The sequence below is a fragment of the Corvus brachyrhynchos genome, unplaced genomic scaffold, assembly GCF_000691975.1.
Source record: "Corvus brachyrhynchos isolate BGI_N302 unplaced genomic scaffold, ASM69197v1 scaffold152, whole genome shotgun sequence".
Classification (NCBI taxonomy): Eukaryota; Metazoa; Chordata; class Aves; order Passeriformes; family Corvidae; genus Corvus; species Corvus brachyrhynchos.
This window is the reverse complement of record NW_008237447.1, coordinates 7573447-7586960: the sequence shown is the minus strand read 5'-3', so window position 1 is coordinate 7586960 and position 13514 is coordinate 7573447. Positions and strand designations below refer to the sequence as shown.

The window sequence follows — 13514 nt, the reverse complement described above, 5'->3', positions numbered from 1 at the left end:
TTTCCTCTGCCCTCCTGCTTTCTCATGAGTGTTCTCTTTTATGTGAGCATTCCCTCTGATGTGGGCTTGCTCTGTCTTACAGTCATATTTGCTTTCTTATTTTATCTCGTGCACACTTCCTCTCTCACATCTCACTCTTGCATGCAGGGATACTTTCTCATGCCCTCTCCTTTTCTCACACCTTGATTTCCCTCACATTCCCTTTCTTGTGCCCTCACACTCTTTTCTCACAACCTTGTGCTTAATCCTTTTCACATCTTGATGCTTGCTTTCTCACTCCATTTCTCTGCCCCTCTCCTTGTGCTTTGTCCCTCTTTATTTCTTGTGCATTCCCTCTCCAGATTGCTCCCCCTTTCTTGTGGCCTCTCTTCTCATGTGCCTTCCCTCTTTCCAGCACCCTCCTTGCACATGCTGGCAGTTTCTCCTGCAGCCATTCTCCCACACACCATGGGCTTTATCCCATCCTTTTGCTTTCCTTTCTTGTGGTCACCCTTTCCCATGCTTTCACTTTCTTGCTTGCTTTCTTGTCCATGTCCTTCCTTTGTCACACCCTTGCTCATTTCCCTGCACTTGATCTTTTTGGTGCCCTCCCTCTCTCATATGTTCGCTCTTTGCCATTCCCTGGCTCTTCAGCTACACTTGCTATTTCCCATGTGCTTACTCTCCACACACTCCTGTGCTTCCTCCTGCACTCACACCCTTTCCATTCCCTTATGTTCACTCTTCCTCAGGGAAACTTTACTTCTCATCCCATATCTCTGTCTCATGCTCTCTTTCTTGTCCTCTCCCACTCTCATTCATAGGTCCTCTCACTTTCACACATTCTGTCTTTCTCTCTTGCTACCTCACCTCTTTGTCTCCTCCAGCCACTCCCTGTTTTGCGTGCTGGCTCTTCCTTGTGCACTCACTTTTTCTTGTGTTCTTCCTCACAGCAGTCATGCCTTCCCATGTGCTCCACTTGCATGCATCCTCTTCCTCACGCCCTCATAATTCTTCTCCTTGTGCCCTCACTCTTTCACATGGACCTGCTTTTTTTCTGCACACTTGCTTTTTCTTAAGTGCCCACCCTTTCTCACACCCTTGAGCTCCATCTTTCTCACACAAGATTTCTCTCTTTCTTGCTTGAGCCCTTTCTCACATTTTTCCTTTTTCATGTACTAATTCTCACATGCTCCCCCTTATGCTCTTTCTCCCTTTCTCTCTGTTTCACCTCTTCTCTTTCCCCCTCTCCTCCCTCTCTTATCCTTGCTCTTTTCCCCACTTCTTCCCTTCTCTCTTTCTGTGTTCTTTTGGTGTATCCTTTTCCTCCCCCCACCACTCTCTCCTTTCACTGTTCCTTGTCCTATCTTGTCTCTCCTTTTTTAGCTCTCTCATACTCTCTCTTTCACATGAGTTCTCCTTTATGCTTCCATCTCTTCATAAATATTCTCTTCACCAAAGTTGTGTATTATTCCCTATTGAAGGAGAAGTAAATGGTTGCATTTCACTTTTCAGAATCTTGGAAGTGTGTAACAAGTTTTTAAACTCATCATTTTTGTCTAGAAGTGCTCAATCCACAACTTCAGATGGGGAGGCTGAACCATTACTGCTATATGGCAAAATACTTACAGTGATAAAAAATAAATGCAGTAATAAAAAAAATGCAGTTGCTGTCAAAACCCAGGCTCAGCTGGATGTTCAGTGCTTCCATGTGTTTCATAAACTAGGCACCAATTTCCCAGGAAGCATTAACTCATTAGTTCCTAGAATAGGCTCAAGTATGTAACTTGAGTATTTTCAAGAAGTTCACCATGAAATATTTCTCCCAAAATATTTATTTTGGTTTATCAAGAATCTAGCAGACTGAGGCAAATAAAGATCCATTGATAAACATTGTGCTTGCAAAAATTAGTGATGTCTTTGAACTGCTGCTCCACCAGTCAAAAATATTGCCTGTAAAGCTTTACATATTAATAATATAGCTTCAAATATACATCTGTGTTTATCTTCTGTACTAAAGGAACAAATGCCTTTAAATAATAATATACCATGTTAATTTCAATGGTGTTGCTCTGCTGAAAGTCACACTGCTATAAATTTGATTTATTCCTTAATTAATGCAGTTACAATTAGTAATCAAAATTCATTGGGAAAATATTCAGTGCAGATCAAAACGGCAACATCTAAAATCTGGGATCATCAGTTAGAGTGTCTTTAGTTTTGCCATCTGCTTTCACTTAACTCTTGAATTATGAAATGGCAGTGTGTATATGTAATCCTGGCTCTTGGAGTTGCGGGATAAATGCGAAAATCTTCGTTTCTATTAAAATGTTTATATTTTTGGTGCTTGGAGAAAAAGAACCTTACATGTGCATTTAAACACACTTAAAAATTTTCGATGCAAATGGAATTTTTAATTCTAGCCATTATCATTATTTTGGGGGCCTAAACCATCATTGTGAAATTCTGGGAGCTGGCAGCATTGTTTCAGTCTGTTTCTAAGTAATGGGGTTACCCTTCTGCATCAAATTAACTTTTTTTTCCTGTATAGAAGTACTAACTATAAAACATTTCTGTGGTTCATATAAAAGTTTTGATGGCATATGTTTTTCATAGTTTTCACAGGAATTTTCATGTAGTGTTCCATTGGAAATATACACCTGGTTTTACTCCTTCTGGGCAGATAATATTCATTTTTTGCTGTACCCTCAGCTTTACACATGGCAACCTGTGGCATCTAAGTCATGATACTGGGAACTCCAGCATTTGGGTACTTACTGAAATCAGCTCCTGCATGCCTTTTTAGAGAAAAAAACTAAATAAAGGATTTCAAAAGACAGGGGAGGAAAACCACACTCCATTCTGCAAATCACACAAATGTCTTGCTTTTAAAATTACTGTTAATTTAATATGTTTGCAAGTGTTCATCTTTGAAACTCTGTTTAAATGTATTTTAGGAGGGCTCCATGGACAGCTTGTATGAGCCTGTCCCAGAACATCAGGAAGCCAAGGATACAACTACTCCTGACAGCCAGGCTGACACTCCAGTGAGCACACATGTAAACTGTGGGCCACCTGACAGGTCTCTGTCTTTGGTAAGTAACATTTAATTGCAAAGCATGCAATGCATTTTGCAAAAAACTGTTGCTCTTTACGTGGGCACATGTGTGTTCTGCTGGCTTATCTGCCAGTTTCAACCATTTAGGCTCCTTAGAGCCATGCCACTGTTCAAATCTCATCTCTGTAGCCAATGACCTGATTTCTGTCCAGTCTTAACAAGCACACTTGAAAAGCAGGTCATGAGTTCCTCTACTGCGAGCAGCAAAGGGAGATTAGTGCAGCTGCACTGGACAAGGGAATTTCTCTTTGCAAGTAACAGCATATGAAAGCTCTGGGTACACATATTGGTATGGTTTGTGTCTAAAGAATATACTGTTGGTGTCCTTGGTTGTCCTTTTTATTAATACAAAAAAGTGCATTTCTAAAGCATGAGTTGCATGAATTTTGTATCTGATGGCCTCTGGAATAAATCTGACATTTTACAAGACCTCATTAGGCAAACATGTGAAGAAGGTTGTCTTCTGGGGGTTTTTTCCTTCCTAAATGATGTTACCCTACTTAATCCTTTCCTATTTGTGTGTTATTGGTATAATATATGATGCTTTGACAAATAATTTAACATGGTATATTACATTTCATAATCTTATTAATTTCATAATCTCTGTTCTCTGCTTTGCAATGTGCCTTTGCTTATAATTACTATTTCCATTTCAATGTATGATGCAGTGTGGTGATTGAATAAAGGGGAAAACAGGATGTTCATCATTCAGAGGAGACTGGCCTCCCTTCAGATATTGTGCCAGGTTCTACCCACATGCTCTCTGGATTAGGTACTATGTACCTATGAGACTGCTGGGCCTTTGGTGTTGCAATATCACACAGCAGGTTTGCACACAAGATTTGCTTGGAGAAAGTGCTGGAGCTGGTGGGATAGAAGAATGGCTGGGGAATTGTGGCATGCACTTGTTAAATTGCTAAAGGACTGAAAACAACTTGTTCTTTTTAGACCCTTCTGCTGTAACCATCTCACTCTGTGCATGTCCCTCTCTTCCAGATAATCACCTTGAGACTTTATATAATGGTCCCGGTTTTGAGAGGGTAGCAGCGCAGAGATCTCAAGATGATTCCTCATAGCATCAGCACAGATCTATGAGCCTGGGCTCTGAAATGTCCCTACATTATAATTTTCCTGCAATAGGTGGGAGATGCTCTCCTGAACGACAGCATTTTTCCCCCTTACCAGGTTGTGACCTTGTCACTCTAAGAATGAGCCACCTCTACAGTGTTCCAGTTAAGAGAGCTTAATTGTGTTTGTGAAATAAGGCTGGAACCTCCTCCTAGCATGACTGTAGTGTCTTCATTGTGGGAAGCTCTAGTTATTTGTTAACTGCATGCCATTATACGTGCCCAATGTCTAAAGATGAACATGATATTACAGCTCCGGCATCCATTCAGTCTTTTCCCCCTTTGCTGTGACGCCAAACCAACTTAATATTCAATGACTGCTACACTAATATTTCGTTGGCCAATAGATGTTCATCTGGTAGGAGCAGTATTTAGACAAAGTAAAATGAAAATGAAAAAGGCAGATTTGGTTTTTTTGGTTTGTACCCAGAATAGGACATATGATAGCCTAACGAACTTTGCAATAGAAAACTAATAGCAATTTATTTTCTCAAGGTGTGGCAAAGATACATCCATAGCACTGTGCTCTGCTATGGTTTTCACAATGTGTAAGACTAAAACTGCAGTGGCTGTTTACATCAGGCCTTTTGTTTCTTCCTTTTTCTTGTTTTAGTCTGCTTTTTATTTGGCAGCATCTTCAGACTTTTCATTTTACTGCTATAGAGTTAGGCTTCATAAATTATTTGGCTAGAGAAAAATAATCAACCTATCCAGTACAGAACTTTGTTTTCCTTGAGCCAGCCTGCAGAAGCAGATTTGCTACTAGTGTAGGATTAGAAAATCCTGTACATTAATCTGAACAAATTGTAGCAAAACGTCTTTTGCACCGCACAGTGTTTTGTGGGATGGCACTGCATGGTCCATGGAGATACATGTATAACAGTGAATAGAAGAATCCAGCTCTTTGGCTTCTGCTACCTCTTGTCATATATTTTTATTTTCTTAAAGGAGATATTATGGTGATGGCCCATTTATTCATCATTAAATATAAAGTTCATCCTCAATAAAAACAACACTAAATGGGTTAAGCACACCTGGCTCACTAGGTATTAACAAGAAGCTTCCCAAGGCTGGCTCTGGGTTTTATTTTCTGGTTTGAGAGAATATTCAGCTCAACACTTAACTAAAAATAACGGCTGGATGCTGTGTCACTGTGCTGGCCGTAGAATCAACACGGTTATTTATAAAATACTTTCTAGAAATGGAAAACAAGATTAGTGATGACGTGTCGGCAGTAAGACCTATGGAAAAATATCACTAAGGCCAGAGGCCTGTGTGTAATGTTATCTGCTATTTCTGGCATGTGAGTTATTAGAGCTACACCTTGGATGAAGCCGTTAAGCTTATTAACTGAGCCCATTTGTACTTCTCTCCATTTTTAATTCCGTCACTCGGTTCCAGGCTGCGGGGCAGCCCCCTCAGCATGATAAATTCAGAACATTATTGGCTCCATTTAGCCATCCATCATTATCCAGTAATGCACGGATGTAAGTGCACTGCTGAGTAGGTATGGACTCAAGTGAATGTTTAAATGGTTGGCTGAAGTGCGGCAGGTTCCACAGAGCTGTTAAATCTCCAAACGGTGGAGCAGCCTGGCACGGCACACTTCCTCCTCAGGAGGCTTTGCCCCTTCCTTTTTCCTCTACAACTTCAAAATCAACAGGGTAGGGATCCAGGATCAGCTCCCCTCACACTTAAAAAGGGTGATCAGGGCTACAGAAAATTCTTCCTTGTACTGCAACAAGGTAGTGATTTTCTTGCAGTGAACTTGTCTGTTATGATTTGTCCTAATCATAGCTGAGCTGTGAAGTTCTTCTGGAGACGTGGGAAATGCAGGGTAGTGTGGTCACTGGAGCTGTGCAGGACATCATTCACTGAACATACTCTTTGGACACTCCTTTTTGGACTATGGCTCTTTCTGCTCCTGGCCAAATATCTGCCCAAATGACACATCTTGTATGAAGAAAAATCTGTCTTTCATGTACACTGTTCTTCTCCTTCACATAACTCCAGATGTACTGTTCTGAATACTGTTTAGTACTCTGAATTATTTGCCAGGGATGTTTCCACTCTGGGTTCCTGTGGTAGTATCCTGGGCCTGTTATGCACACCTGCCTTTTGATTTCAATCCTCTTGGGGAATTGGCCTGCTAACTTTGTGGTTACTTTGCCCGTTGCTCAGCTTCAGTAATATTCTCAGAAAGAAAGAAAAAATTAGATTTATGGAGTTGTTTTTGTACTTCATGCATAGCAAATCTGAATTGGACCTCCCTCAGAAACAGCTGGTAGCCATGAGCACATAATGAATCATATGGGTACTCTTTGCCTGTAACTATGCTATTAAATGAATTTCCACCTCTTGTCACCTGGTGTTACAGTCTTCTACCTCACGAGCTGTCTCCAGCTTCTCAGGAAAAGTCTCTTCAGTACTAGAACCATTTTCATATATATCCTGTCAGACTGCAATCACCAAATGTCATAAGATCCACATATTTTTGAACTGCTGACCATGATATGATTGACTATCCTGTGTATCAGAAAAGTGCCAAAAAATTTATCAGTCATTCTAAGCTGTTGCCAGGAAAATCATAATCCGTTTTGATACCTGCCTTAATCTGAAATGTTATAATTGGCCTTTGATTCCTGTGAGGGCAAGAAGAGGGCTGATTATCTGAAATGATCATTTCCCTGTTTGCAGCACAGGAGCTCTATCTTTTCTCAGCTGGTTTGGAAACACCAGAGAGCTTAATTCTATTCCTTAATTCAGGGTTATTTGACAAAATCAGGAAGAAAAGGACTTTATCAATAATTTCGTCATGCTGGGTTTCCCCATGTGGAGTTTGTTTCGAGGAAACACATCTAGGATAAGGAAGGAAAGAGTTGTTCCCATAAACAAGGTAATTATGCTCTTTGGAGAATGTGGAGAGTAGAGTCTAGGTGAACCCTAATTTACATCCTAAGATAAAATACGTTTTTAAAAACTAGTTTCACATTAAAGTTACATACAATTTAAAATGTAGTCAATACTGAAAAGATACTTGTAAAAATTACAAACCACAGTTATTTATTCTTGTACCCCAGTTTAGCCACCCAATTCAGAAATAGCAGGAAGAGTGTGTTGAATGAAAGGTGTCATTTTTAAATGGTCATTTAAGTCCACCACATATTTCATTTTGGCACTGCATCCCATGATATCCTGTGAACTCACATCAGTCATCACTTCAGTATATGATGTACTGTCATCAATGCAACTTTGCTGGACTTTAGGAATTTCAGGTTTCAAGTTGTGGAGCAAAAGATTAAATCCTGTTTCATGGTCCCCACCAGGTGTTTGGCATGTGAAGATGTGAATAGAGTCTTTCTAGGTGTATGGCTACAATGGGGGCTGTCTCCAATTTTTTCTCTAGATCATTTTAAGAGATTTTAAGTTACAATATCCTTTGGTCTCTGACTTCCATGCACAATGCTTCCTTTAACAAACCTCTTCGAAATCGAATATTTGATATTTTTCAATGAAAGTTTGAAACTACCCTTTAAAATAAGCCTTAAAATCACTTATTAAACATTTTTTAACTTCTCTGTGTTTGTGCACCTCATCAAGTCATTTGAGTTGTCAAAAAGACTTGTCCCAAGACTAGCAGGAAATTTATTTTACATTGCATACATTATTTCAAAGAGAGGTACAAATTCTGTATGCTCTTTTGATCTGTATCTGTGAACAAATTGACACAGGCAAGAAAAAAGATGTGGAAACTGCATACAATTATTAACATTCACAAATATACATGCTAAAAGGACCTCCTACGCTCAGCTAAAATAACTCAGTGCAGGAAAACAGCCTTTTCTTAATGCACTCCCTGAAAAAGCTTAAAAAAATCTATGATGGGTTTTACTGAGAAGAGGGGAGAAGTATAAAACGCTCAATTATGCACTTACATGGTTTTATGTAGTACAGGTTTTGGGTTTTTATCATGCAACCTGGATGATATTTTAAACTTACTATGGCCAGAATCATGCAGATGTAGTTAGAGTTACAAGAAGGAAATAAATGAAACATAATATTATGTGAAATAGGCCCAGATACACTAAGTTTTAAGATTTATAAAATAATGAATGGTTATATTATTTTTTTTATTTCCTCTTGTTGCACAACAGATTGAAGTGGTATCATCACGGACACTTTTATTTGAGTTCCTGCTTTCCAGGCCTGAAGAAATAAATGCAAAACTGATACAGTGCTTTGATATCCTGTCTCAGGAGATATCACAATAACATAGGGAGAGAGATCTCTTCTGTCCTAGCGTGACATCTCAGGTTTTCCTACAGTTAAAATTAACCTTTAAGTGCATGGTTAACTGCACAGCAAACATGCATTGACATGTTTTGGCATTATTTGCCCAGCAAGACACCTTTTTTTTCTCTCTTTCAACAGCTACGTAACTTCACCTCCTTCCCACACCTTGTCAGGGTATAAATATTTATTGTCTGGGCCTTGGGGGCTGTGTGATCTTGCCTCCAGGCCAGTGTTTGATTCTGATTTGCTCCCCCTCAGAGCTTTCAATTTTATTTCCAGTTTCCTTTTCCTCTTCTACATTCCCCTGCACGTTTGGGTTTACAGAGTCTGTGTCCTGTGTCTGTCAGGAAACCACATCCCTTTGCAACGTGTGGGTATTTTAATCCCCATGAAGTTCTAAGGGAATCACATTATGTAAGAAATACGATATTCATTCTTGGGGTATGATCATGGTTCTCTGGTTTTTCAGGGGTGTTATGGTTGTCAGCTTCCTGGGAGCCGTGGATAACTGAAGCCTCCTGAAATCAGGACACATAACTACATATATTCTCTGCTGCACTGTGTCCTCCACAGCTTCAGCTGTGGCTGAAATGTTAGTGGATATTAAAAATCACACATCAAAATTATATAATTCATTTTCTTCTCAGTGACAAAAGTAATATATTTGGATTAAACATTTTTGATTTACATAGACCTTTTTCTCTATCTTTTTAAAAGGAGTTTCCTGACTTTGAGAACACACTGACCAAAAAAAGAAAGTAAGTTGAGACCAGTTCAAGGTCTACACAGTGTCACTCTATTTGTGTGTACCTTTCATCCTTGTTGTTTTATGAATGTTTGCCAATGTTGCTTTCATTCTCATAGAGTACATGTATTAATGTTGCAGTTGAAGAGCACGTAACAAGCTTGTAATGCTTTACTGAAGCTCTTTTGCCATGCCTTTTTCATATCCACAAAGCCTTCTTCCAAAATATCTGAACCAGGACAGCTAAAATCAAATGCACTTAATCTAAGCTTGATTTAACCATATGTCTGCTTTTCTGAGAGATTGAAGTGGTAACCTATTTTAGCATGTTTGCACCATTGACCTGATAATCTCCTGAAGACATTTTTTTATTTTGTTTGTGTTTTTAATCCAAGTAAAAAAAATAGTTTGCAAAATGATTTGGATAAAGCAGGTCAGCCACTATTTTATGAATCATTTTTGTGACAGCAGCATGTTTTGAATCCATTCATGGACACAATGCTATGGTTTGGGCTAATGATCAATATTTATTAGCAGGCAGAGGAATTCATTTTGAAAATTCTTTTTTTGCTTCAGGTTGAAGGCTATTGCATTACTGAAATGGTCCCCTTCAGATGAAATCTGAAATCCTGCCTAATGGAATGATACAGACAGATCTTATCTGTCTGCTGTGACAGACATGAAAATCCCTGGAGTTTTTGTCGGTTTTTGTTTTCTTCATTTGTAGGTGGGGCCCCACTAAATTCAGAACATCAATGTTATCTGTGTCTGTTGCTAAAAAATCTCAAAATGGGTAAAGATTTCTAGGAAAATGAAGAGCTCTTTTGTTTTAAACGAGTTTTAATCTATTTCTGGTCATCTGATAAAAACACTAGTAACTTATCAGCTGCAAACACAGAGATGTGTGCACTCATCTGTGAGATCTCAACTGTATGTCACCAACCAGGGCTCTGTGAAACTCCTCCCAAAATTTCACTAATTAAGATATGGACATAACTCTCTTACTCATGGCTTTCTCATCATTCTTTTACACTTTAAAGGAAGTCAAACTACTGTGTAGACCTTACCAAGCTCTATCAAATATGATGAAATCACCTGGAGGCCTAGAAGTGTCCTGCTTAGATCAGAACTAGGTCTGCCCCAGGAATAAAAAGAGCAGTCTGTCGCTAAAATGTCAAATTTTGCAAAGTAAATAATACTATTCTGTTTGCAACCTAATCCTATTCTAAACAAATTATCAGAATTTAGGAATTTAGAAGGGTTGTTGAGATCATTTGACTGATCAATAACAAAAAAAAAAAAAAAAAGAGCAAGCTGGAAGAAAATAGTTTGAGTCAACCTGAAAAGATTTTGTAATGAAAACTATTTCATTGTGTCCAGGCATCACTATCCTGGCACAACACTCCCAGGGATAATGCAGAAGTTTTCCCATTGACATTCCTTGTAGATATGCAGGAAGTGAGTGAAGAATTGATCATTCTCTGTTCCCTACAATGGGGCAACAAGGAAGCACCAAATTATATAAAGTAGCAGAAATAACAGAAGTATTCCTTGTTTAGACAATGAGAACTAAATTGTGGAATTCTGGAATCAAAAAATCCAATGATTTTTAAATGAACTAGTGGGTCCAGACCAGTTCCTTAAAAAGCCCACAACTGTTCAGCTGCACCCTCTAGTTCAGGAAACCCTTCAGCACCTACATGAGTGAGGATGGGAGAGGGATCCAAGGTTTTGTTTTTTTCCCTGCTGCTGATCATTGTCACAGATTCCCTGCGTTCATCTACTATTGCCTTTTGGCTTCATCCACTGCTCATAAGCTACTCTCCATTGGGCTTTTAATGGATGAAGTGAAACAAATTAAGCTTTATCCAAAGATTTTTTTTTTCCCTCTGATAAGTTAGTCTATTCTTCAAGCTTTCCTCTATAAACTACTGACCACAGCTGGAAGCATGAAATAGGACTAATCCTTGATGTAAATGTGCAAAAAACTCAAGGTTTACTGGGGCAATAAAATGTCACTCAAGGTCCTAGGAATGGTATGTTCATATGTAGCTCTTTGTTTCAATCCATTATCATGTCACCAAAGTTCAGGCAATAATTCTAAAAATTGTGGGACACTTCAGATCATATCTAAAGGAAAGTATCTCTTCTTTTCTCCCTGATGGGTTCCCCTGATTCCAGCATGAATTCTTAATTTCAAATAGACACTTGAGTCACATATTCCTGCAGAATGAAACCTCAGATGCTTTCAGAGCTTTGTGTGGCATGTGGGAGTAGATGATTGGGTGAGTGAGAGAAGTAACTCCAATTAAAGCCAGTGGGAATAGCACAGCTAAATCCCTCTGCCCTGCTTTGAAGAATTAGTTTGAAAATACCCATATTTGATTAAACACGCTTTAATTTTTTCATTCTGACTTTCAGCTAATGGTAAATTCTTTTAATTCTTTTAGATCCATCCAGAAGTCCATGTCTGAAAATGAAGCATTTGGTTAGTAGCTGCTTAAATAATTTGCTGTTTACTTGCTAATCTCAGAGAGCCAACTTTAATTAAGGGTCTGATTTGTTTTACAGCTGTTGGAGCAAATACAAAGGAAAGGGAAAAATAGAATTAAGCTATCAATATATTCTCCCCTCTTCCCTGCTTTCCACACACATTTGTAGGTAGATATTGAAAACAAACTTGTTAAACACAGAAACCACTTTGAGATAAAGAACCTTTTATGGCACAGCACTAGAAATACTCAGCATGTCCAGTGTTTCTTTTAATCATTTCAATAAAACCCTGAAATGTCTCTGATCTAAGAAAATTCAGGTCCCTGCCCTTTCCCATTTTAAACTACTTTGTGAGAGTTTTCACAAACAAGTTCACCAAGAAGGAAATTCAGGGGTTTTGTTAAACACTGTGTATTATCATCTACACTTGTGTTTCAATGGGTTCTATTCTGTAAATCCTCTATAGGAAATAATTATCAGGTTCTTAAAAGTAAAATTTTTTTTTTTCAGTGAGAGCTTCCTGTCATCATGCTTTCATTTATTCTTTGGAGTTTTTGTTGAGTTGTTGTATCTAGTCCTTGCTGAGTAAAAACGTTATTGTGTGTGCCTGTAATGATGTGGCTCTATTTCACAATGTGTCTCAGGCAGATGAAAGCTCTCCTGTGTTAAGGCTTCACTCTGCAGCCCTGCACTGGGAAGACTTTCACGCAGGATGGCATCATTTGGTCTACAGCAAACAGGCTGTAATGAATCCCCAGCACCTGACAGGATCAACAAGAGATTTCACAAAGAAAATTTTCTGACATAATAGTCAAACTGAAACCCAACATTAAATAAAACTCAACAAAACCAAACCAAGCAAACCCAGAAAGCACAAACCCCTAATAGTGATCTACACGTTGTGAAGCATGAGCACTGAGGGAGCAGGAGAATGACCATCTCCTTCTCAAAGCCAGCCTAGTTCTGCCATCCAGGCTGAGACAGTCCAAGCCTTGGAGTCCATGGGGCATCACTGTGGGCATCTTTGATGCTATTCCTTGCAAACTCTAGCTCATTAATGGTAGACTTAAATAATAATAATTCCACAATTCCTGAAAGCAAAACAAAGGCACAGATGTTCTGTGGGATCATAGGTCTTAAATCCAGGGTTAAGATAACAATCATTCTGATCATGTGTTAACAGTGCTAAATGATGTATTAGACCACAGCAAAAGATGATACAACCTGAAGTCTGACCATAATAAATATTATCCATGCATCCATCCAAATTCCTATATTGCAAAATCATCAGTTCATTTCCATATCTGAGCAGATGCTCCAGGGTTCTGCAAGCTTGTTTGATTTGCATTCTGATGCTATTTTTATGGAATTTCCTGTTATTTCACAGGTTTGCTATGAATTCAGGTGAATGCTCTCTGTGCTTTTGCTTTAGACAGGAAAAATGTGAATGGCACACTTTGGCAGGGTTCCAAGAAGCCGGAGAATGATTCGTACATCAGAAGGCACTGTCAGCTTGAAGGTAATTGCTAAACATATTTCAGCTGATTTTGCATTTTCCACAAAGTATTTAAAAGGGCACCTAGGAAAATTTCTCATTTTTCACCAATAATCCAGCTAAATAATTTGTCAGGTGTTTTAGAGATTTATTTTGTCCTCAAGGGGGGAAAAAGTAGTTAAAATAAAGCTTATCTCAAAACTGGGAAGCTAAGAACACACTCTGTGACCAATTCACTCTGTAGTCCATGGGCCAAAGGAGACT

The 13514-nt window shown here is 38.8% G+C and overlaps 1 protein-coding gene across 2 annotated transcripts in view; it reads left to right on the top strand.

The window, feature by feature from the left end:
* Positions 1–13514, top strand: part of LOC103613710 (SAM domain-containing protein SAMSN-1) — an 83051-nt gene that overhangs the window by 6608 nt on the left and 62929 nt on the right. Inside the window, exons 2-5 of one of the 2 annotated variants that reach the window (XM_017731520.1) lie at positions 2937–3074; positions 9235–9275; positions 11713–11750; positions 13188–13274. In XM_017731520.1, coding sequence (XP_017587009.1) covers positions 2937–3074; positions 9235–9275; positions 11713–11750; positions 13188–13274 — 304 coding nt within the window. The remainder of the gene's footprint in view (positions 1–2936; positions 3075–9234; positions 9276–11712; positions 11751–13187; positions 13275–13514) is intronic. The other variant, XM_017731521.1, reaches the window with a different exon arrangement.